Source organism: Somniosus microcephalus, chromosome 10 (assembly GCF_052327205.1).
Source record: "Somniosus microcephalus isolate GS21.2 chromosome 10, FLI_Smic_1.0, whole genome shotgun sequence".
Classification (NCBI taxonomy): Eukaryota; Metazoa; Chordata; class Chondrichthyes; order Squaliformes; family Somniosidae; genus Somniosus; species Somniosus microcephalus.
In genome coordinates this window covers 223,451,470-223,478,979 of record NC_140996.1, presented here as the reverse complement: position 1 = coordinate 223,478,979, position 27,510 = coordinate 223,451,470, and the positions used below count along the sequence as shown (strand labels likewise).

The 27,510-nt window shown below is 51.9% G+C and overlaps 1 protein-coding gene across 2 annotated transcripts in view; it reads left to right on the top strand.

The window, feature by feature from the left end:
• The window catches only part of nlgn4xa (neuroligin 4 X-linked a), a 498,119-nt gene that overhangs the window by 438,289 nt on the left and 32,320 nt on the right, over window positions 1-27,510 (top strand). For both annotated transcript variants that reach the window (XM_085999658.1, XM_085999657.1), the window contains one exon: window positions 11,610-11,795. In XM_085999658.1, the coding sequence (XP_085855784.1) occupies window positions 11,610-11,795 (186 nt within the window). The remainder of the gene's footprint in view (window positions 1-11,609; window positions 11,796-27,510) is intronic.

Genomic DNA, 27,510 nt, shown 5'->3' with positions numbered 1-27,510 from the left:
GAGCTCATCCAAAATGCTGCTGCCCCGTGTCCTAACTCGCACCGAGTCCCGTTCACCCATCACCCCCTGTGCTCACTGCCCCGTGTCCTAACTCGCACCAAGTCCCGTTCACCCATCACCCCCTGTGCTCACTGCCCCGTGTCCTAACTCGCACCGAGTCCCATTCACCCATCACCCCCTGTGCTCACTGCCCCGTGTCCTGACTCACACCCAGTCCCGTTCACCCATCACCCCCTGTGCTCACTGCCCCGTGTCCATCTCACACCCAGTCCCGTTCACCCACCCGCCCCCTGTGCTCACTGCCCCGTGTCCATCTCACACCCAGTCCCGTTCACCCACCCGCCCCCTGTGCTCACTGCCCCGTGTCCTAACTCGCACCGAGTCCCATTCACCCATCACCCCCTGTGCTCACTGCCCCGTGTCCTAACTCACACCCAGTCCCGTTCACGCATCACCCCCTCTGCTCGCTGCCCCGTGTCCTAACTCACACCCAGTCCCGTTCACCCCTCACCCCCTCTGCTCGCTGCCCCGTGTCCTAACTCACACCCAGTCCCGTTCACCCATCACCCCCTCTGCTCGCTGCCCCGTGTCCTAACTCTCACCGAGTCCCGTTCACCCATCAACCCCTGTGCTCACTGCCCCGTGTCCTAACTCACACCCAGTCCCGTTCACCCGCCCGCCCCCTCTGCTCGCTGCCCCGTGCCCTCACTCACACCGAGTCCCGTTCACCCGCCTGCCCCCTCTGCTCGCTGCCCCGTGTCCTAACTCACACCCAGTCCCGTTCACCCCTCACCCCCTCTGCTCGCTGCCCCATGTCCTAACTCACACCCAGTCCCGTTCACCCCTCACCCCCTCTGCTCGCTGCCCCGTGTCCTAACTCACACCCAGCCCCGTTCACCCATCACCCCCTCTGCTCGCTGCCCCGTGTCCTAACTCTCACCGAGTCCCGTTCACCCATCAACCCCTGTGCTCACTGCCCCGTGCCCTAACTCACACCCAGTCCCGTTCGCCCACCCGCCCCCTCTGCTCACTGCCCCGTGTCCTAACTCACACCCAGTCCCGTTCACCCACCCGCCCCCTCTGCTCACTGCCCCGTGCCCTAACTCACACCCAGTCCCGTTCACCCACCCGCCCCCTCTGCTCACTGCCCCGTGCCCTAACTCACACCCAGTCCCGTTCACCCACCCGCCCCCTCTGCTCACTGCCCCGTGCCCTAACTCACACCCAGTCCCGTTCACCCACCCGCCCCCTGTTCTCACTGCCCCGTGTCCTGACTCACACCCAGTCCCGTCCACCCATCACCCCCTGTGCTCACTGCCCCGTGTCCATCTCACACCCAGTCCCGTTCACCCACCCGCCCCCTGTGCTCACTGCCCCGTGTCCATCTCACACCCAGTCCCGTTCACCCACCCGCCCCCTGTGCTCACTGCCCCGTGTCCATCTCACACCGAGTCCCGTTCACCCCTCACCCCCTGTGCTCACTGCCCCGTGTCCTAACTCACACCCAGTCCCGTTCACCCATCACCCCCTGTGCTCACTGCCCCGTGTCCTGACTCACACCCAGTCCCGTTCACCCATCACCCCCTGTGCTCACTGCCCCGTGTCCATCTCACACCCAGTCCCGTTCACCCACCCGCCCCCTGTGCTCACTGCCCCGTGTCCTGACTCACACCCAGTCCCGTTCACCCATCACCCCCTGTGCTCACTGCCCCGTGTCCATCTCACACCCAGTCCCGTTCACCCACCCGCCCCCTGTGCTCACTGCCCCGTGTCCATCTCACACCCAGTCCCGTTCACCCACCCGCCCCCTGTGCTCACTGCCCCGTGTCCATCTCACACCCAGTCCCGTTCACCCACCCGCCCCCTGTGCTCACTGCCCCGTGTTCATCTCACACCGAGTCCCGTTCACCCACCCGCCCCCTGTGCTCACTGCCCCGTGTCCATCTCACATCCAGTCCCGTTCACCCATCACCCCCTCTGCTCACTGCCCCGTGTCCTAACTCACACCGAGTCCCGTTCACCCGCCTGCCCCCTCTGCTCACTGCCCCGTGTCCTAACTCACACCGAGTCCCGTTCACCCGCCCGCCCCCTCTGCTCGCTGCCCCGTGCCCTAACTCACACCGAGTCCCGTTCACCCATCACCCCCTGTGCTCGCTGCCCCGTGCCCTAACTCACACCGAGTCCCGTTCACCCATCACCCTCTGTGCTCGCTACCCCGTGTCCTAACTCACACCGAGTCCCGTTCACCCGCCCGCCCCCTCTGCACGCTGCCCCGTGCCCTAACTCACACCGGGTCCCGTTCACCCGCCTGCCCCCTCTGCTCGCTGCCCCGTGTCCTAACTCACACCCAGTCCCGTTCACCCATCACCCCCTCTGCTCGCTGCCCCGTGTCCTAACTCACACCCAGTCCCGTTCACCCCTCACCCCCTCTGCTCGCTGCCCCGTGTCCTAACTCACACCCAGTCCCGTTCACCCATCACCCCCTCTGCTCGCTGCCCCGTGTCCTAACTCTCACCGAGTCCCGTTCACCCATCACCCCCTGTGCTCACTGCCCCGTGCCCTAACTCACACCCAGTCCCGTTCACCCACCCGCCCCCTCTGCTCACTGCCCCGTGCCCTAACTCACACCCAGTCCCGTTCACCCACCCGCCCCCTCTGCTCACTGCCCCGTGCCCTAACTCACACCCAGTCCCGTTCACCCACCCGCCCCCTCTGCTCGCTGCCCCGTGCCCTAACTCACACCCAGTCCCGTTCACCCACCCGCCCCCTGTGCTCACTGCCCCGTGTCCTAACTCGCACCCAGTCCCGTTCACCCATCACCCCCTGTGCTCACTGCCCCGTGTCCTAACTCACACCGAGTCCCGTTCACCCCTCACCCCCTGTGCTCACTGCCCCGTGTCCTAACTCGCACCCAGTCCCATTCACCCCTCACCCCCTGTGCTCACTGCCCCGTGTCCATCTCACACCCAGTCCCGTTCACCCACCCGCCCCCTCTGCTCGCTGCCCCGTGCCCTAACTCACACCGAGTCCCGTTCACCCGCCCGCCCCCTCTGCTCGCTGCCCCGTGTCCTAACTCACACCGAGTCCCGTTCACCAGCCCGCCCCCTCTGCTCGCTGCCCCGTGTCCTAACTCACACCGAGTCCCGTTCACCCGCCCGCCCCCTCTGCTCGCTGACCTACACTGGCTCCCGGTCCGGCAACACCTCCGTTTTCAAATTCCCGTCCTCGTTTTCAAATCCCTCCGTGGCCTCCCCCCCCGCGCCTCCACCCCCCCCCATCTCTGGAACCTCCTACACCTCCTCCGAGATCTCTGCGCTCCTCCAATTCTGGCCTCTTGTGCATCCCTGATTTCCATCGCTCCACCATTGCCGGCCGTGCCTTCAGCCGCCTGGGCCCAAAGCTCTGGAATTCTCTCCCTCAACCTCCCCGCCTCTCATTCCTTCTTTCAGACGCTCCTTAAAACATCCCTTTGACCAAGCGTTTGGTCACCTGTCCCTAATATCGCCTTGTGTGGCTCGGTCACAAATTTTCTCTGATAATCGCTCCTGTGAAGCGCCTCGGGAAGTTTTACTACTTTAAAGGCGTTATATAAATACAAGTTGTTGTTGTATGTGCGGGTGATTGTGCGTGTGTTTGTATGCTTTGGACTATCTTAATATTTTGTCTTCTCTGGGACACAGATTTAAGGTTTTGGGCAAGAGATACGGGGGGGGATGTGAGGAAAAACATTTTTACGTAGCGAGTGGTGAGGATCTGGAACTCGCTGCCGACGGAACTGGTGGAAGCGGAGACACTCAGGTCTAGAAATTCGGTGGGCTGTGCCACCAGTTAGCACCTAAAGAGGGCACTCAGTGGCTTTAGCGCCACTGGCCACGCCTATTATGTCCGTGTATAATTGAGACACGGACAGCAGGAGTTGATCATAACAAGTCTTTACTGAATGGAGACAAACGGGAAACTGAAACTACAGAAGGCTGCTAGCGCCTTTTATACAGGGGTGGTCACTGCCGGTACTGCAGTCTGAGACCAGTTATTCCCTTAAAGGTACATACGCAACAATTCCTCCCCTTTTAGATAAACAGTACATAACATTCATTTAACAACTAAATGATAACTAATTACAATCACAATTACGGTTGCTAGATACATTGGTTGCGTTTAAGCAATTATAAGTTCAGTCTTTGAGGAGGCCTCCTGATTCTGTCTGGATAACGCCTCTTTGGGGTATCAGGTTCTTCTGGCAAGGTTGAGTCGGGATCAATGTCGTTGTTTGGTTCATCTGCTTCCAATATCACCGATTCTGCGGTAGATGCAATTGTTACGTCGGTTTCATCGCCAGGTGTATCAGATCGTGGTGTGGAGTTGACGTTTTACAGTGACTCTAGAATCTGGTCAGCATGGCGTCTTACAATGCTCTCTCCATCGTTCACGGTATACATGAGAGGTCCTTGCTGTGTACAAATCGTTCCTGGCTGCCATTTCTCTGTGCAGTAGTCCCAGGCCAACACTGGTTGACCTATCTTAAAACTCCTGGTCGGTCTTTCATTCATATTCTGAAACTGCCTGTTCTCCACATCTCTTCTGATGTTTGGCTTAACCAGATCCAAGCGGCATCGTAGTCTTCGATTGAAGAACATCATGGCAGGAGTTTGGTTGGTAACCGCATGTGTCGCATCCCCTTAGGCAAACAAGAAGTTGTCCACCTTGTGTTGTAGGGGTATATCTTCATTACACATTGCCTTGATAGCCTTCTTGAACGTTTGAACAAACCTCTCGGCCAATCCATTAGTGGCTGGATGATATGGGGCGGATGTGTAATGCTTAACACCATTGTTCTTTAAGAACCTCCGGAACTCTTCAGACACAAACTGTGGTCCATTGTCAGAGCAAATCTGTTCAGGCAGCCCATTCCTGGCGAATATGGTTCGTAAGACTGTGATAGTTTTTTCTGTGGTGGTTGAGGACATTTTTATTACCTCTGGCCACTTTGAATGTGCATCCACCGCAATTAAAAACATCGAGTCCATGAAGGGACCAGCAAAATCAATGTGCACCCTTTGCCATGGAGATGAGGGCCACTCCCATGGATGTAGAGGAGCTTGTGGTGGGGCGTTTTGGACCTTCTGCCATCCTGTACAGCTCTTGGTCATCTCTTCGATTTCTCTATCGATTCTCGGCCACCACACAAACGCTCTGGCTAAGTTCTTCATTTTTACCCCACCCAGATGATCCTCATGAAGCTCATTGAGCACTCTATCCATCAACTTAGGTGGAATTACTACTCTGGATCTACACATCAAGGTTCCTCTGCACACTGACAGCTGTTCTCTTCTCGGCGAGAATGCTGGCAGCAGTGGTTCGCCATGTGCTGGCCATCCCTTCACCGTTAAATCATAGACCCGGGATAGTGTCGGGTCATTCCGTGTTTCCTTTTCTATGCTTGCATTCATCACAGGGAGACATTCGACTATGGTCGAGTGGAATATCTCCATTGGATCCACTGCAAGTTCTTCTTCCACCGTCGGCAACGGTAGGCGCGACAATCCATCAGCATTCCCATGCTGTTTAGTTCCTTTGGACTCGATGTCATATTGGTGTGCCCCTAGGAAAAGGGACCAGCTCTGTAGCCGTTGTGCTGTCATTATCGGTACGCCCTTCTGAGGGTTGAAAATGGAGACAAGAGTTTGATGATCAGTTAGTAGAGTAAATTTTTGACCGTGCAGGTAGTGATTGAACTTCTTCACCCCCCACACCAGGCTGAGGGCCTCTCGGTCAATCTGGGCGTTGTTACGCTCGGCAGAAGTTAACGAACGTGATGCAAAAGCTATTGCCTCTCTAACCCATCAAGGAATTTATGTGACATTACCGCCCCAATGCCGTAGGGAGAGGCATCACACACCAGTCTTATCGGTAGTGATGGGTTGTAGTGAGCCAATACTTCTCTTGAAGTGATTAGGTCCTTACTCTTCTGAAAGGCCCGCTTACAGTCATTGCTCCATTGCCATGCTACTCCCGTTCATAGTAGGGCGTTCAGTGGGTGCAGAATTGTGGACAAATTCGGTAAAAACTTATGGTAGTAATTCACCAATCCGAGGAATGACCTCCGTTGCGACACATTTTCAGGCGCTGGGGCCTTAACAACCGCTTCAATTTTGTCAGGGGACTTATGTAACCCCTCTTCATCAATCACGTGGTCACAATACGATATGTTTCTTAAAAAACTCGCAATTGGGGCGGTTGGCTCGTAGCCCATGTTCACGTAGTCTAGTGAGCACCTGTTCTAGGTTGTTAAGGTGTTCACTGTCATCTTCACCTGTCACTAGGATGTCGTCTAAGTAACACTGAGTCCCCAGAATCCATTGCAGGACTTGTTCCATCGCTCTTTGCCATATCGCCGGAGCTGATGCTACTCCGAATATCAGTCGATTATACTGGTAAAGACCTTTGTGAGTGTTTATTGTGAGATACTTCCTAGAGGATTCTTCAACCTCCATCTGCAAATATGCTTGTGCTAGGTCAATTTTTGTAAAACGCTTCCCTCCAGATAGTGAGGTGAAGATATCTTCTATCCTTGGAAGAGGATATTCTACTGTGTGAAGGATTGGGTTCACCGTCACCTTGAAGTCCCCACAGGTGCGAATCTTCCTTGGCTCCTCAGACTTATTGTTTAACGTTTTCTTCATGACAGGAACGATGGTTGTCGCCCACTCGCTCCAGTCTACCTTAGATAACACGCCTGCATTCTTCAGATTCTCCAGCTCTGCCTCGACGGCTGGGCGAATTGCATTCTCCTCTATTTTTATCGAGACGGTTACGTCTTTAAGAGTGCCCAGTTCTTGTTGAAATACCTCTTTGGCGTCAGCTAAGATTGTTGACAATCGTCCAGGAGTGACGTCGTCATCCTTTTTACCAGCCACCGTCAGTGCCTGAATGGAGTGCCAGTCTAAACTTATCTTTCTGATCCATTCACGTCCCAATAATGGTGGTCCATCATCTTGCACAATGTAGAGATACAATTTCCGTATTTTCTTGCCGTTGTATTCGACAGGCACCCTTATTTTTCCTCTGGGGTATACTTTTTGCCCCGTATACATCCTCAAGATAATGGATGTCTCTCTCAAGGGTATGTGTGAGAATAGCCGCTCGTAGTCTCGTCGATTCATGACGGTTAGAGCTGATCCTGTATCCAATTCCATTTTGACTTGGGACCCTGCTATCATGAGGGTGACCCAAATGGTTCGGTGATCGTCTTTTGCGATTATGTTGTGAAGTTTGAGACAGCTTAGTCTCTTGTTCCCGGATTCACTATCGCTCATTTGGTCTTCGGAACTACTGTCCATCATCTTTTGTACTTTCCTGTACGGTTCCTTAGTAGCCTTTTTGTTGCCGTTGGTCTTCTTCTCAGACCTGCAAACTCGTGCAATGTGTCCCATCTTTCCGCATTGCCTGCATATTTTGTCCTTGGACCAGCAGTCCTTCTGGTCATGGTTAGTTCTGCCGCAGCGATAACATTTTGCAAATCCCCGTGTCAGTTCGTGGGTGCCGTATTCCCGTGGCTTTTGTTGTATTTCCGCAGCTCCCCTGGCTGCTGCTTCGTACGATACTGCCATGCTGAAAGCCTTATCTAGCGTCAGCTCTTTCTCTGAGAGTAACCTCTTCTGGGTTCCTTCACTCAGGAGTCCGCAGACAAATTTGTCCCGTAGGGTATCGGCCAGTCCTGCTCCGAACTGGCAGTGCTTTGATAGCTTGCGTAGTTCCGTAAGGTACTCAGAATTGCTCTCATCTTTATGCTGAGTTCTCCTGTGGAATTTAAATCTTTCTGCTATCAGCAGCAGTGCAGGGTTTAGGTGTTCCTGTAGGATAGCAACAATTTCGTTAAAACTCTTCGCCTTCGGTTTGGCTGGAGCAATCAGGTCCCGCAATAGGCCGTACGTTCTTGCGCCCATTACGTTTAGCAGTACCGATGCCTTTTTCTCATCGGCTATTTCGTTTGCCTCGCAATATACCTCAACTCTTTCCACATACGTGGTCCAGTCCTCTATTGCATTATCAAAGGCAGTGATACAGCCAGTCTTCGGCATCTTGGAAATCTAAAATGGCGCCTCCCGCGCTTTGCCTTCTTCCCCGATTTAACAAAATGGCGCTTCCCGCGCTTTGCCTTCTTCCCCGCTGGATTAAGATGGCGCCTCCCGCACTTTGTCTTCTTCCCCGTTGTTGCTAGCGCTGCTTTCCGCGGTTTCCGTTGCAACCTGCAGCTCCTCGCGGCTTCCTGCGCGTTTTATATATATTTCCTTTGTTATTTTATTATTTTCCCGTCGTGGAACAACCCCGTGGAACTCTTGCCTCCCTCTTTTTGGGTCTGTACGCAGCCCGACTTCGTAGCACCGGCCGCGCCCTGTGTGCTCCACCCTCTCTCTCTCCTCTTCCCGACAATGCTGCTCGGCCCCGTTGCAAGCCACCCGCTCGAGTTCTAGACCGCCGCAGCCCAGGAAGGATCAGTGTACTACCTGCCACCAGCCCGATTAGCTGAAGCACCGTTGACAGGAACCAAGCCCCGCTTTCGACAGCTTCTCCAGCAATCTTCAATTCCGCTGACTCAGGGGCGGATGCCCACGGTCGACGCCCGTTTCTACTGCTTCTTTCTTCCTTCTGGCCTCGACCTCTGCTCACTTCGCTTCAGGAATGGATCCCAGGAGGTGGCGCAGACTGTAGGTAAGTTCGTATCTGCTCGTCACCAATATTATGTCCGTGTATAATTGAGACACGGACAGCAGGAGTTGAACAAAACAAGTCTTTACTGAATGGAGTCAATCGGGAAACTGAAACTACAGAGGCTTGCTAGCGCCTTTTATACAGGGGTGGTCACTGCCGGTACTGCAGTCTGAGACCAGTTATTCCCTTAAAGGTACATACACAACAACGCCCCCCGCGAAATTTAGCGGGGCGCTAATGGCGGCATTAGCCTGTAGCGCTGCGCCGCCACCGATGATGTCATCGGTGTGCGCAGCGACCCGCTACCGCCCCAAACGCGATATTGGGTCGCGCCCCCCCCGTAGCGCCGGTCGCAAATCGCGACCGGTTCAGGGGTGGCCTACCTGTGGTGGTAGTGGCGCAAATTAAAGGGGAGGTGTGGGGCGGCCATTTTTTTAGGTGGCCACCTGCCAGCACCTCCTCGCGCCGCCCTCCCCAGCCTCCTGATCCCCCCTCCCCGGGCAGTGCCGGCTGTGTCCCAAGAGCCCGGCACTTCTCCTCGGTGCCGGGCTCTTTTGCCGGCACTCGCGATCAGAGATCGCGCTGGTGCAGGCCTCTCCCCTTTAAGAAGGGGAGGAAGGCCTGCAGTACCGCAGCGCGCCATGCTGCAGCATGTGGCGCTGCGGCACGTTGCGCTGCGATATTCAGTTTCAGCGCCCCAAGAGGGACACGGGGCGCCTCGAGCAGCGCCCCGCTTCTGTTTGGAGCGCTCGAACTGAATATCCCGCTGGCGCTCCCGGCTCCTTTTGTGGCGGGACTTCTGGTGCCGCGCCAGTGAATTTTTAGGCCTCAGTGTTTTCAAGGGGAGACTGGATAGGCACTTGAGGGAAATAAACTTGCAGGGCTACGGGGATAGAGCGGGGGAATGGGACTGACTGGATTGCTCTACAGAGAGCCGGTGCGGTCTCAATGGGCCGAATGGCCTCCTTCTGTGCCGTTATGACTCTATGGGGGAACAATTCAGTATCGCCCGATTTGGGGCGCCATTATCGGCCGTGCGCAAAGTTTAGCGCCTGGCGCTAATTATCGCCTCTGATGGCAAACTTGGCTTTTATCGCCCCTGGAGGTGATTGGAGCGCTAAATCAGGCACTTCACACCTGCCTTAAGGCGCAAAGACCGAGGAGCGAGGCGCTACCTCAGAGCGCTGGCGAAGCAAGGAAGGGCAAATCAAAATGAACCTGCAAAGTGCTGCTCAGTACCCAAAACTCCTTCACACAGCGTTGAATCTCTCCAGAAGTCTCTCTCTCTCTCTCTCTAACTCTCTCTCAGAATGCGTGGTGCAAAAATGTCACCGACAAAAAAAGGCAGGAAGCGGTCGCCTTTAAATAGGGCTCCCCCAGTCCCTTTCTGACACATAACGCTCCCCTCAACCTGTCATTGCTAGCGGCAGGCGGTAAGACAGGGGGCGCCACTCAATATCCGGTCCGGGGCGCTACCAGGGCGTTGCGCACTCGACTGACGTCACAATCTGCCGGCGCAGGAGATCGTGGCGGTAGTGTTTAGCGCCGCCGCAAAATATCTAGTTAATTTCGCGAGCGGCGCAAACATCGCCGCGACCGGGCACTAGTTGCTTTGCGCCCCATTAGCGCCCTCTTAAGGCACTAACGGGAGGCGCAAACAACTGAATTTTTCCCCCTGTGACTCTTGAAGATGCTCCTTTAATTGGGGAATGTTCTTTTAATTTAAGATATAATGTGCAACAGTAAAACCTTCTCAGATAAGTTCGACACATGCGCAAGACAAACTTTGAGTAAAATTTCAAAGAAATAAAAAGGGTCGATATAAAGCTCCGCTGATTCAGAATTTCTAAGGTCTCACAGTTTTTGGTTAGTATTTTTCTTGTCGAAGTGAAGGATATCAGCACTGGGCAACAGCTTGTTTGTTCTCTTTGAACCAAGTGCCCGAAGTCTGCGATTGCAGTTCCGACACTGGGCAGGCTGAGGAAGGTCTCTATTCTGCAACCTCAAGCTTGCCCTGGTCGTGTAGCGTAGTCCTCCATTCGGAAGAGCTCCCTCTACTGCACCAGCCTTGTTTTGTTTACTTCCAACAGTACAAATCCGCATGGCTGCCTGGAGTGAATTTTCTCAAATGATGCCAATTTCGATAGAGATTGCATTTATATAGCACCTTTCACTACCTCAAGAAGTCCCGAAGTTCTTTACAGCCAACAAAGTACTTTTGGAGTGTAGTCACTGTTGTAATGTAGGGAAATGCAACAGCCAATTTGCGCACAGCAAGCTCCCACAAACAGCAATGTGATAATGACCAGATAATGTTTTAGTGATGTTGATTGAGGGATAAATATTGGCCCCAGGACACCAGGGAGAATTCCCCCTGCTCTTCTTCGAAATAGTGTCCGTGGGATCTTTTACATCAGAGAGGGCAGTCGCAGTTTGACGCCTCATCTGAAAGACGCCAACTCTGACAGTGCAGTGCTCCCTCAGTGCTGGCACTGGGAGTGTCAGCCTAGATTTCTGTGCTCAAGTCTCGGGAGTGGGACTTGAACCCACAACCGCCTGACTCAGAGGCGAGAGAGAGTGCTACCCACTGAGCTACAGCTGACACCTGCTTTGATGCTGCGGGCCCACGTTCCATTGGGAGTTGCGTTGATGTTGGCCAAGTTCACGTCCATTTGACCCCCAAACAACCGGCATAAAAGAGACTTGCCCATGTCCATCTCGATGACCTGAGTCCAATCCTCAACGGTAAAAGGGATAGCTCCTAAGGCACAAGGTTGTCTGGTCACTTGAGAAACTTTACAAATGGAAGCCAGAAGCTCCACTGTCGCACTATGGCACGATGTGTGGTCACCAGGTGGTATCTCACACTAAACCAGTTGTTTTTTTTTTCTTTGCAGGCTTCCTAAGCACAGGTGACCAGGCTGCCAAAGGGAATTACGGATTGCTGGACCAAATCCAAGCACTAAGGTGGATTAGTGAAAATATCGGAGCTTTTGGAGGAGATTCTATGCGGATTACGGTCTTCGGTTCTGGTGCTGGGGCCTCCTGTGTTAGTTTACTGACACTGTCCCACTATTCAGAAGGTAAGAACATAAACAAGTGTAGGAAGAAAGCAAAATGGTCGTAGTTTCCCAAGGATGTCTCAATGGGACTTAATTGCCGGCATGATTCATTTTAGATGATTTCAGTAGCCATCATGTCAAAGCAAAAAATGTGATTATGTATGTGTGTCATACAGGAGCTGAACACCACATTGAAATGCACACTATACCATATTTATGCGGCTACTTGTTTAATTTATTCACTTTTGGGGTGTGGGCGTCGCTGGCAAGGCCAGCATTTATTGCCCATCCCTAGTTGCCCCTTGAGTAGGTGGTGCTGAGCCGCCTTCTTGAAACGCTGCAGTCCGTGTGGTGAAGGTACAGAATCATAGGATTATAGACTGGTTACAGCGCAGAAGGAGGCCATTCAGCCCGTCGAGCCCGTGCCGGCTCTCTGCAAGAGCACCTCAGCTAGTCCCACTCCCCCGCCCTTTCCCCGTAGCCCTGCAAATGTTTATCCAATTCCCTTTTGAAAGCCACAATTGAATCTGCCTCCACCACCCTCTCAGGCAGTGCAATTCCAGATCCTCACCACTCGCTGCGTAAGAAAGCTTTTCCTCATGTCGCCTTTGGTTCTTTCGCCAATCACCTTAAATCTGTGTCCTCTGGTTCTCGACCCTTCCGCCAATGGGAACAGTTTCTCTCTATCTACTCTGTCTAGACCTCTTGAATACCTCTATCAAATCTCCTCTCAACCTTCGCTGCTCTAAGGAGAACAACCCCATCTTCTCCAGTCTATCCACGTAACTGAAGTCCCTCATCCCTGGAACCATTCCTGTAAATATTTTCTGCGCCCCCTCTAAGGCCCCCACATCCTTCCTAAAGTGCGGTGCCCAGAATTGGACACAATACTCCAGTTGAGACTGAACCAGTGTTTTATAAAAGGTTCATCATAACTTCCTTGCTTTTGTACTCTATGCTTCTGTGTATGAAGCCCGGGATCCTATAGTACTCCCATAGCGCTGTTCGTAGGGAGTTCCAGGATTTTGACCCAGCGACGTTGAAGGAACAGCCACTAAATGTCCAAGCTGGGATGGTGCGTGACTTGGAGGGGAACTTGGAGGTGGTGGTGTTCCCATCCGTCCGCTGCCCTTGTCCTTCTAGGTGGTGGGGGTTGCGGGGTTTGGGAGGTGCGGTCGAAGAAGCCTTGGTGAGTTGCTGCGGTGTATCCCGTAGACAGGACACACTGCAGTCACGGTGTGCCAGTGCAGAGGGAGTAACACTGTGAACTGATGTACTTATTTGAGATGCAGCACAGTTGAATTGTCCAACATGCATTGAAGACACATGGAACTATCAACTAACACAAACCCAATCCATGTTGCCCCTTCAGTCAGCATCTAACAACATCCATTACAGACCTTGACAACCCATTTAAGACTGCAATGATGCAGCAACGTAATTGTAACAAGTTAGATTTCACATGGTTCAATAAACCTCATCCCATTCCAGCCCACAATAAATGTGTCATCCAAGGGTCTAGGAATGCTTCAATAATGGAAGATTAAAAGATCAAATACTCCTTTGAATATAACTACAATAACACCAACTTGTATTTATATAGCACCTTTAACATAGTGAAATGTCCCAGGGCGTTGCACAGGAGCGATTATCAAACTAAATTTGACAGCGAGCCACATAAGAAGATATTAGGGCAGGTGACCAAATGCTTGTTCAAAGAGGTAGGTTTTAAGGAGAGTCTTAAAGGAGGAAAGAGAGGGAGAGAGGCGGGGAGGTTTAGGGAGCGAATTCCAGAGCTTAGGGCCTCAGCAACAGAAGGCACAGCCGCCAATGGTGGAGCGATTAAACTCAGGAATGCTCAGGAGGCCAGAATTTGAGGAGCACAGAGATCTCGGAGGGCTGTAGGGCTGGAGGAGGTTACAGTGATAGGAAGGGGGCGAGAGCCGTGGAGGGATTGGAAAACAAGGATGAGAATTTTGAAATCGAGGCGTTGTTTACCCGGAGCCAACGCAGGTCGGCGAGCACAGGGATGATGGGTGAACGGGACTTGGTGCGAGTTAGGACACGGGGCAGCCGAGTTTTGGATGACCTCAGTTTACGCAGGGTGGATTGTGGGAGGACAGCCAGGAGTGCGTTGGAATAGTCAAGTCTAGAGGTAACAAAGGCCTGGATGAGGGTTTCAGCAGCAGGTGGGCTGAGGCAGGGTCAGAGTCGGGCGGTGTTATGGAGGTGGAAATAAGCGATCTTAGTGATGGTGCGTGACATGAATCAGTCATTCATGAAAGAAAGACTTAGGAAATAATACTGAGCGGCCTGCGGGTGGCGCTGTCCAAGGAGAGTATAAATACTCGGGCACGGGCCCAGCTTGCGCAGGACATTCTTAACAGGAACTAGTGAAGGACACAACTAGACCTCCATGTTGTAAAACAGTTGATTAAAGCTTTGTTTAATGCTTAGACCAAGTGCCTAGTAGTTTTGTTACATCAGCGCAGATTTGAGGCTGGAAACTCATCTCGGGGTCAAATATGACACCAAGGTTGCGAACGATGGGGTTCAGCCTCAGACAGTTGCCAGGGTGAGGGATGGAGCCGATGGCTCGGGAATGGAGTTTGTGGATAATCCTCTATCCCAGTCCAACCCACAATAAATGGGTCAAGGGCCTAGTAATGCTTCAAAAGTGGAAGAAAAAAAAGATCGAATACTCCTTTGAATATTGGATGCTTCTGCTGCTGGGGCAAGGCACACGATGGCCTAGAAATTCAGTGGCCTGCGCCACCAGTTTGCGCCCAAAGAGGCCACTCAGAGGCTTTAGCGCCACTGGCCACAACCACCGCGATATTTAGCTGGGCGCTAATGGCGGCGTTAGCCTGTAGCGCTGCACCGCCACCGATGACGTCATCGGTGTGCGCAGCGCCCCGCTACCGCCCCGAACGCCATATTAGGTCGCGCCTGCCTCTTCTGCGCCGGCCGCAAATAGCGACCGGTACACAGGGGCCAACCTGTGGCGGTAGTGGCGCTAGTTAAGGTGGAGGTGCGGCCGGCCGCTTTTTCGGCGGCCGCCTGCCAGCACCTCCGTCCCCGGCCTCCTACACCACCCCCCCCGCGGCATTGCCGGCTGTTTCCCGAGAGCCCGGCACTTCTCCTTGGTGCCGGGCTCATTTGCCGGCACTCGCGAGCGAGGATCGCGCTGTTGCAGGCACCTCCCCCTTAACAGTGGGAGGAAGGCCTGCAGTACCGCAGCGTGCCGTGCCACAGCGGGTGGCGCTGCGGCCCTTTGCGCGCCGAAATTCAGTTTCAGCGCCCCAAGCGGGGCACGGGAAGCCTCGTTTAGTGGCCAGCTTCCATTTGGGGCGCAGAAACTGAATATCCCGATGGCGCAAGTGGCTCCGCGCGCAGCGGTAATTCCGGCGCCCAGGCGAGCTGGGCGCCCCAAACTGAATTTTTAGCCCGATGTGTTTCAGATCACTCAAACACGGCCGATTTGGATCCATTCTAGAAGAAAACAATTGTACTCCAACGTGGGTTATATAGGTTCAGATGCAGCAGTTTGGTTGAAAAAGTGAAGATGTGTCTGGGTTGTGGGGCCAATGCAGAGGAACATAGGAAAATACAGGTACAGAAAGCAATCTACAGCCCATCCCAAAAACAAATAGTCTTCACTCGCCCACTCCCTTAAATGTTTATCCAATTCTCCCTAAACACCGCTCCAAATTTAATATACGTGTGTGTGTGTGTGTGTGTGTGTGTGTGTGGACATCTCCTGTCAGGCTGATAGATAGTGTTTATACCTTTTTTTTACTTTATTCCACTTATTCTCATTGTCATTTAGAGTTTAGCCATTTGGTCAAAATGTTCTCTGTGAGGGACTACTTGTGAATGTTGAAACACTCCAAAGGCACCTTGGAAGCACCAACACAGTTCAAGAGACCCCTGTCCTAACGTCTAAAAGACACTAGGCAGAATCTTCCAAGGAATTATCATGCCCCGCCCGCCCCCCCCACTCCCCTGCCCCACCCCCCATGTTTGGGTGGTTTCGGAGGAGGCGGGAGTGGGAACTGTGCTGGAGAGCCACTCAGTTTGTATCCCAAAACTCCATCACCACTTCTGGGAATTTCCTCTGGGAGTGGCGGCGTATGTTGTGCTCGTGATTTTAAAACTCTCGTCCTTGTTTCCAAATCCCTCCATGGCCTCCTCGCCCCTCCCTATCTCTGTAACCTTCTCCAGCCCCTACAGCCCTCCGAGATCTCTGCGCTCCTCCAATTCTGGCCTCTTGCGCCATCCCCGATTTTAATCGTCCCACCCTTGGTGGCCGTGCCTTCAGCTGCCTAGGTCCTAAGCTCTGGAATTCCCTCCCTAAACCGCTCTACCTCTCTCTTTCCTCCTTTAAGTCGCTCCTTAAAACCTACCTCTTTGACCAAACATTTGGACACTTGTCCTAATACCTCCTTACGTGGCTCGGTGTCAAATTTTGTTTGATAATCGCTCCTGTGAAGCGCCTTGGGACATTTTACTATGTTAAAGAACATAAGAACATAAGAAGTAGGAGCAGGAGTAGGCCATACAGCCCCTCGGGCCTGCTCCGCCATTCAATAGGATCATGGCTGATCCGAATCTAGGCTCGTGTCCACTTCCCTGCCCACTCCCCGTAACCCCTAATTCCCTTATCAGCTAGGAAACTGTCTATCTCCGTTTTAAATTTATTTAATGTTGCAGCTTCCACAGCTCTCTGGGGTAGCAAATTCCATAGATTTACTACCCTCTGAGTAAAGAAGTTTCTCCTCATCTCAGTATTGAAATGGCAGCCCCTTATTCTAAGATTATGCCCCCTAGTTCTAGTCTCACCCATCAGTGGAAACATCCTCACCGCATCCACCCGATCAAGCCCCCTCACAATCTTATATGTTTTGATAAGATCGCCTCTCATTCTTCTGAATTCCAATGAGTAGAGGCCCAACCTACTCAACCTTTCCTCATAAGTCAACCCCCTCATCTCCGGAATCAACCGAGTGAACCTTCTCTGAACTGCCTCGAGAGCAAGTATATATTTTCTTAAATATGGAAACCAAAACTGTACGCAGTATTCCAGGTGTGGCCTCACCAGTACCCTGTATAACTGAAGCAAGACTTCCCTGCTTTTATACTCCATCCCCCTTGCAATAAAAGCCAAGATTCCATTGGCCTTCCTGATCACCTGCTGTACCTGCATACTAACCTTCTGTGTTTCATGCACCAGGACCCCCAGATCCCTTTGTATTGTAGCACTTTGCAGTTTCTTTCCATTTAGATAATAACTTGCTCTTTGATTTTTTCTGCCAAAATGCATAACCTCACACTTTCCAACATTATATTCCATCTGCCAAATTTCTGCCCACTCACTTAGCCTGTCTATGTCCTTTTGCAGGTTTTTTATGTCCTCCTCACTCACTGCTTTCCCTCCCATCTTTGTATCGTCGGCAAACTTGGATACGTTGCACTTGGTCCCCTCCTCCAAATCGTTAATATAGATTGTAAAGAGTTGGGGCCCCAGCACTGACCCCTGCAGAACACCACTAGTTACTGATTGCCAACTTGAGAATGAACCATTTATCCCAACTCTCTGTTTTCTGTTAGATAGCCAATCTTCCACCCATGCCAGTATATTACCCCCAATCCTGTGATTTTTTATCTTGTGCAGTAATCCTTTGTGTGGCACCTTGTCAAATGCCTTTTGGAAGTCCAAATACACTACATCCACTGGTTCCCCTTTATCCACCCTGTTTGATACATCCTCAAAGGCGCTACATAAATACACGTTGCTGCTGTTGCCCACCCATATTTGGACTGTCATATGCAAATGAGAGAATAATGATGAGAATGCTGACACCATGGATTCCTGAGCAATACTGGACATCAGGAATGTCATTGCATTCTGGATTGCTAAGGCAGTGGGGGGCACGGCACAGTGCTTTAAATATTAGTCGCCAGACCTAGGCTTGAAAAATTGGATCTATTGTCATTAGAATACAGATTAGGGCTCAATATGGTGAAATGATGAAATGGGGCAGGGTAGATAGAAGCAGATGTTTCCATTAGTTGGAGGGGCAATAAAGAATGAGAGGCCAAAGATAGAAGATTAAGGGGCAAAAATTCAGTTGCGTCCCTTCTGGGGCGCTAACTTCGCCCGGGCGCTGACTCCCCGAGAAAGTTAGCACCTTTGCGCCCGAAATTCAATGGTAGCACCCCAAGGAGGAGGCGCAGCACTACTGGAAGTGCTCCCTCTCCCGCTTGGGACGCTCCCAGGGAATATCGCGGCGCGACGTGCCGCAGCGCCGCGGCACTGCAGGCCACCCTCCCCTTATTAAAGGGGAGGGTCCTAGTGCAGCGTGCACGGGGGTCCTGCTGGGTCACCGGGGAGCGGCGTGCTGGCAATAGAGCCCGGCACTCTAGCCGGGCCGGCGGATTGTGGCCAGCGCCCCGTGGGGGGGATGGCAGCGGGAGCAGGTGCTAGCAGGTGGCCCAAAAAAAATGGCACTTCCCCTTTAATTATCGCCGCCCCGGCCGCACGTACACCCCCCTGACCCTGTCAGACACAGCGTCCGGCAGTAGGTCAGGGGGCACGACCAGAGTTTGCGGCCAGGGCGCAAGCGGGGCGGGGCGCTAACGGGAGGCACAAAGCAACCTAATTTTGCCCCCTTAATGTTCGAGATTTAGAACAGAGGGCAGCAGAAACTTCTTCACGCAGAGAGTTGTGAGGCTGTGGGATTCACTTCCAAGGTCAGTGGTTGAGACAGAAACTATGTCAACATTCACAATTAGATCAGATAAGCAGTGGAAGGAAAAGGAGCTGAAGAGATGTGGGTACAGGATAGGGCAATGTGATTAGGACTATTTGCTCATGTGGAAGGTAAGTACTGACGTGGACTGGTTGGATCGATTGGCCTGTTTCCACGTTGTAATTTCTACGCCGTATTTCTATATATCAATCGATCGGATTAGAAAACCCAGTCCAGTGTTAGCTACCATCACTTCAGGATGGACGGTAATTGCAGGCTAGATATTCTGGGCAGGATCTTCAATGGGCCATGGAGGCGGGATTGGAGGCGCGTGGGGGGTTAAAATCCCGAAATCGGGGGGGTACGAACCCATCCCGCCCCCAACCTGCCTCCATGCCAGTTTCAAAGGAGGCGGGTACCCGACCTGCGCTGGGACCCGCCTCCCCGAGGCGGGAAGGGGATTAGTGCCAATTAACTGCCTGTTAACAGGTAGTTAACAGGCAGTTTTTAGCCTAATCCCTATTTTCTTTCCTGAAGTGTGGGATTCCCGACGGCTCCAAATCACGCCAAGTTAGCGAGGCGGGCCGTCGGGCTAAAGGACTTGGAGGGGTCGAGATGTCCGGTGTTCAGGTGAGTGGTGGGTGCATGAGTGCAGAGGTAAGTGTGTTTGGTGTGTGTAAAGTGTTTAAAGAAGTTTTACTTACCTTTACTTACCTTTACAGCCTTCCTTCCTTCAGGTCTCGGGAGTCCCTCATCTCACCGGCACAGAAAGCAGAATGGCCGCGATCTGTCAAAAATTGCAGCATTCAGCTTTCTGTTACGGAGAGATCTCTAAATCATCCTGAGAGGAAGGAATTAACTTGGAATACAGATTGTCAGTGTTTGACAGCTTCAAACAGCTGTCAAATGCTGCTACTTCATCTGTCAAAAGGTCTTGACAGATGAAATATCAATCTGTGACGTCACCTGTTGCTGGGTGGCCCTTAATTGGCCTGCTGAGCCCGCTGGGTGGGCACAACAAGGTCAATCAAGTCAAAATCGCATGGGTTGGCTACAACTCGATGGAGGCGGGACTACAACCCCGAAAGTTGTAGTCACGCCTCCTACCCGCCTCCTCAATGAAAATCCAGCCCTCTGTTTCTGCACTCAAGATCCGAGGCGCAGGGGCGGCAGGAATGGGGGAGAGGGAGTTGCACTCCTGGCATACACCTTTGTACTCGGGTCTGGGCACCCAAGTATGAAAGCCTACCATCCTGAGGAAGATGCCATCAATCGATGGCATTTCAGCCGTGGCTCAGTGGGCAGCACTCTCGCTTCTGAGTCAGAAGGTTGTGAGTTCAAGTCCTACTCCAGAGACTTGAGCACAGCATCTAGGCTGAAGCTCTGAGGGCAGTACTGAGGGAGTGCTGCACTGTCGGAGGTGCCGTCTGTTGGCTGAGATGTTAAACCAAGGCTCCATCTGCCCTCCCAGGGGGCCGTAAAAAATCCTGTAGCATTCTTTTGAAGAAGAGCACGGGAGTTCTCCCCTGGCAATATTTATCCCTCAAGCAACATTATAAAGCAGATTATCTGGTCAGCTATCTCATTGCTGTTTGTGGGAGCTTGCTGTGTGCAAATTGGCTGCTCCGTTTCCTACATTACAACAGTGACTACACTTCAAAAATACTTCATTGGCTGTAAAGTGCTTTAGGATGTCCTGAATGTCCTTAGGTTGAACGTCCCATCCATAAGGTGGCACCTCCCGATAGTGCAGCACTCCCTCAGCACCCAGCTTAGATTTTGTGCTCAAGTGCCTGGGCTGGGGCTCGGACCCCTCACTTTCTCGACTCGGAGGCGAGAGTGCTACCCACCGACCCACGGCTGTCACCCCAGACAGCACGACGAGTTGGGGGTAAACTATTGCACGTGTAGCCCGGGCCCGTTCTAACGGAGCAGCTGGGCGCTGCCTGCGGTGGATGAGTTTGCGCGGTTCTCCCAATTAGGTTGATGGATATCAAAAGTGGATTTTTTTTTATCTCATCATCGGCGCAGTCAGCAAGTCTGATGAGTGAAGGAGATAAGAGCATTATACACAGGCGCTGCAGGGGAAAGTACAGGAGAGAGTGTGATATCAATTGTCGAACTCAGCAAGCTTCGCTCAGCAATTGATTGTGCACTGAATCTCCTGTGGAATAAAGCAATAGATGTCAAATACGAAGCTTGCCAAGTTCAACAGCCAATTCTTTTTTAATGATTTATAATTTCTGGCAATGTATTTTTGCGCTTGGAGCTGACAGATCTCAGTGCTGAGTAATGCAGTATTTTTCCACATTCCTTTTTCTGACAGTGACAGGACCAGATGCTTTCAGGTTTTATGCAGTCGGCCAGAGGTCCAGTAACCTTTTCCCCATGTCTACCATAGCCGCAACCTCAGAACAACACCTCACAGCTCCTACACCAATCATCCGGGCAACTGTGATGACAATCAGTGTCTAGTTAGAAGGATATGGAGCCATGGCAGGAGGATGGAGTTAAGATACAGATCAGCCATGATCTCATTGAATGGTGGATCTGGGCTCATGGGTCTGCTCCTGTTCATACGTTATGTACTGTTTTATCTCATGTACTTTTGCTTTATTCGTTCTCGGTGTGTGGGCATCGCTGGCAAGTCACCATTTATTGCCCATCCCTAGTTGCCACGAGAAGGTAATGGTGGGCCTTCTTCTTCAACCACCAGCAGTCTATGTGGTGAAGGTTGATGCAACTGAGTGACTTGCATGGACACAGCAAGAAAAATAACACCAACTTGCATTTATATAGCGCCTTTAACGTAGTAAAACGCCCCAAGGCGCTTCACAGGAGCGTTAACAATCAACGTTTGACACCGAGCCACATAAGGAGATATTAGGACAGGTGACTGTTAGATCCAGGTATCTTAATGTTGTGTCCTTCAATAATCAGGCAAAGACTGCAGGGAACGATCAACAGGTGTTTACTGAATGAGGGTTCAAACTGCAACTGACTGTACAGATCACTACTCAGGGTTTATATACAGGTGTGGTCACTGCCGGTACTACAGGATACAGGAGCTGTAAAAAGCAGTTCTCCCCCTTAAAGGTACATACATTACAATTCCTCCCCTTTTAGATTAACAGTACCATAACACTCATTTAACAATTAAATATCAAACTAATTACAATTAACACTTTTAACATGCAACATTAACTGGAAATAGTCTATTTATAAATTCAGTCTTTGGGGAGGCTTCCTGATTCTTTCTGGATAACGCCTTTCCCAAGTGTCTCGCTCTTGGTGCGGAGGCGATTCTAACACCCTGTCGTCAGTTGATTCATCAGCTTCCAATGCTATTGTTTCTGAGGTAGATGCGACCTGTACGTCGGGTTCCTCACCAGGTACGTATGGCCGAGACATGGGGTTGACTCGTTCCTGTGACTCTAGGATCTGGTCAGCATGGCGTCTCACAATGTTCTCCCCAACATCCACTGTGTACATTAGTGGCCCCTGCCGTGTGCATATCGTTCCTGGTTGCCATTTCTCTGTTCGGTAGTCGCGGGCCAAGACTGGTTGCCCTACATTGAAGCTCCTTGTCGGCTTCTCATTGATGTGCTGGAATCGCTTATTCTCAACATCTCTTCGTACATTTGGTCTGAGCAAATCCAGACGAGATCTCAACCTTCAGTTAAAGAACATCATGGCCGGGGCCTGGTTGGTGACTGCATGTGTCGCATTTCTGTAGGCTAACAGGAAATTGTCCACCTTATGCTGCAGTGGAATGTCGTCATCGCACATGGCCTTTACTGCTTTTTTAAAGGTTTGTACGAACCTCTCAGCCAATCCATTTGTGGCTGGATGATACGGGGCGGATGTGTAATGCCTTACCCCATTCTTTTTCATAAATCTTCGAAACTCTTCGGACACAAACTGTGGTCCGTTATCAGAGCAAATCTGTTCTGGCAAGCTGTTCCTGGCAAAAATGGTCCGTAGGACTGCAATAGTTTTCTCCGTGGTGGTGGAAGGCATTTTGATCACCTCAGGCCATTTCGAGTGCGCATCCATGGCTATTAAAAACTTTGAGTCCATGAATGGACCAGCAAAATCAATATGCACCCGTTGCCATGGAGATGAGGGCCACTCCCATGGGTGTAGAGGGGCATGTGGTGGTGCATTTTGGACCTTCTGGCATCCTGAGCAGCTCTTTGTCAGGTCCTCGATTTGCTGATCGATCCCCGGCCACCACACATAAGCCCTAGCAAGGCTTTTCATTTTCACCCCTCCCAGATGACCTTCGTGAAGCTCATTGAGCACTCTCTCCCTTAACTTGGGTGGAATTACCACTCGGGATCCACACATCAAGGTCCCCTGGCATACTGACAGCTGTTCTCTTCTGGATGAGAATGCTGGCAACAGTGAGTCGCCATGTGCTGGCCATCCCTTCACCGTCAAATCATATACCCGAGACAGTGTTGGGTCATTTCGGGTCTCCTTCTCTATACCAGCGTTAGTACTGGCAAGCATTCAATTATAGTCGAATGAAATATTTCGACAGGATCCACTGCTGGTGCTTCCTCCGCAGTAGGCAGTGGCAGGCGTGATAGCCCATCAGCGTTTCCATGCTGTTTCGTGCCCTTATACTCAATATCATATTGGTGCGCCCCTAGAAAAAGGGACCATCTTTGTAGCCGTTGCGCAGTCATCACCGGAACGCACTTCTTTGGATTAAAGATGGAGACAAGTGGTTGGTGGTCAGTCAGCAAGGTGAACTTCTGCCCGTGCAGATAGTGATTGAACTTTTTCACTCCCCACACTAGGCTGAGGGCCTCCCTGTCAATCTGGGCGTAGTTACGCTTGGCTGAGGTTAGTGACCGAGATGCAAATGCTACTGGCCTCTCTGAGCCGTCCAGGAATTTGTGCGTGACCCAGATAGTTTGGTGATCCTCTGTTTTGATCACATTATGTAGTTTCAGACAACCCAGCTCCTTGCTTCCGGAGTCTGTATCACTCTTCTGTTCGTCTGAACTACTCTCCGTCACCTTATGTACCTTCTTGTACTTCTCCTGTGGAGATTTCTTGCTGCTGGTTTTCTTTCCCGACCTGCAGACTCTTGCTATGTGTCCTAATTTTCCAAACTGTCTGCACACTTTGTCCTTGAACCAGCAATCATTATGGTCGTGTGTTGTTCTGCCGCAGCGATAGCACTTCACTGTTCCGTATGACATTTCATTTGTGCCATATTCTTGCTGTCTCCGTTGTATCTCTGCAGCGCCCCGTGCGGCTGCTTCGTGTGATACTGCCATGCTGAAAGCCTTGTCCAGCGTAAGATCCTTTTCTGATAGAAGCCGTTTCTGGGTTCCTTCACTTTGAAGCCCACACACAAACTTGTCCGTTAAAGTATCTGCTAGTCCCGTTCCAAACTGGCAGTGTTTCGATAGCTTGCGCAGTTCCGTTAAATACTCAGCATTACTTTCATCTTTATGCTGGTTCCTTTTGTGAAACTTAAATCTTTCTGCTATCAGCAGCGGTGTGGGGTTTAAGTGGTCCTGTAGGATTGACACTATGTTTTCAAAATCCTTTTCTACTGGCTTCTCTGGGGTTACTAGGTTTCGTAGTAAGCCATACGTTTTTGCACCCATTGAATTCAACAATACCAGCGCTTTCTTGTCATCTGGCACTTCATTCGCCTTGCAGTATACTTCTATGCGTTCGACATATGTCGTCCAATCTTCGACTTCATTGTCGAACGCTGTGATACTGCCACTCTTCGGCATTTTTGGGTGTGGTTAGACTGGCTTAAAATGGCGTCTCCCGCGCTTTCCTTTCTTCCCCGCTGTGGCTTAAAATGGCGTCTCCCGCGCTGCTGCCAACACCACTCTCGCCGGTCCTCCTGGCAAATGGCGACACCCTGTGGGTTTCGTGCGCTGCTCCTGCGCTGCTGCCAATGCCACTCTCTGCGGTCCTTGTGGCAATAGCAGCGCCTCGTGTTTTCCTGCGCGCCTCTCTCCCCCGTTGACGCTGCTCGGCCCTTGAACACCGGCTGCGCTCTGCTCTCTCTCGCCTCTCTCCCCCGTTGATGCCGCTCGGTCCTGAACACTGGCTGCGCTCTGCTCGCTCTCGTTGACGCTGCTCGGCCCTTGAACACCGGCTGCGCCCTGTGCGCTCTGCCCTCTCTCTCTCCCCCGTCGACGCTGCTCGGCCTTTTTCTGTGCCGCTCGGTCGGCTCTAGCCGCCGCTGTCTGGGAAGGGTCTGCGCAGTACCTGTTGCCAGCCCGTTTCGCTGGACCACCGTGGCTGGAAAGCCAAGCCTGGCTCTCGACAGACTCCCCTGCGATGCCCGTGCTTCTGGACTCGACCTCCTTCCACTGTTCTCCAGGAGCGAATCCCTGGGAGGTGATGCAGAGTTGCAGGTAGGTTCGAATCTTTCTCGTCGCCAATGTTAGATCCGGGTATCTTAATGTTGTGTCCTTCAATAATCAGACAAAGACTGCAGGGAACGATCAACAGGTGTTTACTGAATGAGGGTTCAAACTGCAACTGACTGTACAGATCACTACACGGGGTTTATATACAGGTGTGGTCACTGCCGGTACTACAGGATACAGGAGCTGTAAAAAGTAGTTCTCCCCCTTAAAGGTACATACATTACAGTGACCAAAAGCTTGGATAAAGAAGTAGGTTTTCAGGAGTGTCTTAAAGGAGGAGAGAGAGGCGGAGAGGTTTAGGGAGGGAATTCCAGAGCTTAGTGCCGAGGCAGCTGAGGGCACGGCCGCCAATGGTGGAGCGATTATTATCAGAGATGCACAAGAGGTCAGAATTGGAGGAGCGCGGAGATCTCGGAGGGTTGTACGGCTGGAGGTGCTTACAGAGATAGGGAGGGGCGAGGCCACGGAGGGATTTGTAAACATGGATGAGAATTTTAAAATCTAGGTGTTATCAGACTGGGAGCCAATGTAGGTCAGCGGTAGGTAGCAGGTTTCTGCCTCTACCACTCTTTCATGCAGTGAGTTCCAGACCCCCGCCACACCGTGGGTGGAAAAAGTTTTCCTCAACTCCCCTCTAATCCTTCTACCAATTACTTTAAATCTCTGCCCCCTGGTTATTGACCCTTCTGCTAGGGGAAATAAGTCCTTCCTATCCACTCTATCTAGGCCCCTCATAATTTTATACACCTCAATCTAGTCTCCCCTCAGCCTCCTCTGTTCCAAAGAAAACAACCCCAGCCTCTCCAATCTTTCCTCATAGATAAAATTCCCCAGTCCAGGCAACATTCTGGTAAATCTCCTCTGCACCCTCTCTAGTGCGATCACATCCTTCCTGTAATGTGGTGACCAGGACTGTACGCAGTATTCTAGCTGAGGCCTCGCTGGTGTTTTATGGAAGTCCAGAGGTGGCTCCCCCTACCTCCCTGGAAGCCAGGGCACTGCCTCATTTGCTCGCCAGCCATGACGCTGCAGTCACTGATTGATGGCTGAGCTGTAATGCGAAACATAGAAACATAGAAGATAGGAGCAGGAGTAGGCCATTCGGCCCCTCGAGCCTGCTCCGCCATTCAATGTGATCATGGCTGATCATCCAAATTCAGTACCCGGTCCCTGCTTTCGCCCCATATCCCTTGGTCCCTTTAGCCTTAAGAAATATATCCAACTCCTTCTTGAATATATTTAATGAATTGGCCTCTACTGCCTTCTGTGGTAGAGAATTCCACAGGTTCACCACTCTCTGGGTGAAGAAATTCCTCCTCATCTCAGTCCTAAATGGCTTACCCCTTATCCTTAGACTGTGACCCCTGGTTCTGGACCCCCCGCCATCGGAAACATCCTTCCTGCATCTAGTCTGTCCAGTCCTGTTAGAATTTTATAAGTTTCAATGAGAAGTCCTTGTAAAGAACAGTAAATGTTTTTATCAAAAGCAAACTGCTGGAAATGTGAAACGTAAATATTCTCCACCCCAGAGAGCTGTGGAGGCTCAGTCGTTGAGTGTATTCAAGACAGAGATCGATAGATTTTTGAATATTAAGGGAATCAAGGGATATGGGGATAGTGCAGGAAAGTGGAGATGAGATAGAAGATCAGCCATGATCTTATTGAATGGCGGAACAGGCTTGAGGGGCCGAATGGCCAACTCCTGCTCCTATTTCTTATGTTCTAAATGGAAACTGCTGGTCAGGCAGCGTCTGCGGAGAGAGGAACAGAGACGAGCTACTGTCAGAACTGGAAGATGTTGGAGCTGCACAGCTTTAAAGCAAGTGTGGAGCCAGGGCAAAGTGGGGCAGGGAACAAATTAAAAAGACCCTCTCCCTTTTTGCCACTTTCCTGCCCTCTTCCTCCCCCCCCGCCCCACCTTTTACCTTTCTCAGCACTTGCTTAAAGGCTGCCCATCGCGAACATCTTCCGCTTCTGATGAAAGGTCGTTGACCTGCAACGCTAACTGTGTTTTCTCTCTCTCTCTCTCTCTCGCCACAGTAACTGGAGTTGCTGTGGTCTGGAATACGCACTGCCTGGAAGCAGATTCAATCGTAACTTTCAAAAGGGAATTGTTTAAATACTTGAAGGGAATACATTTACAGGCCAATGGGGAAAGAGCAGGGGGGAGTGGGACGAATTGGATCGCTCTACCAGAGAGCCGGCACAGGCACGGTGGGCCGAATGGCCTCCTTCTGCGCTGTATCGTTCTATCATTCTACATCTCTTTATTTTCAGTAGTTGCATGTTTCATCATTAATCCTGTAGCTTGTGTGTTTTTCTACGACCCTCAGTGGACATTTTGTGATGATGTCAGCTTCCCGATCATCAAACTCAAGATGTAAGTCATCTCCGCGCACCCCACCCCCACGTTCTCCGCGCACCCCACCCCCACCCCCCTCACTCTCCCCCACCCGCCCCCTCACCACCAACCCGACCACCCCACCCCCACCCGCCCCCTCACCTCCACCAGCCACCCCTCACCCTCCTCACCCCCACCCACCCCTCACCCTCCCCCACCCGCCCCCT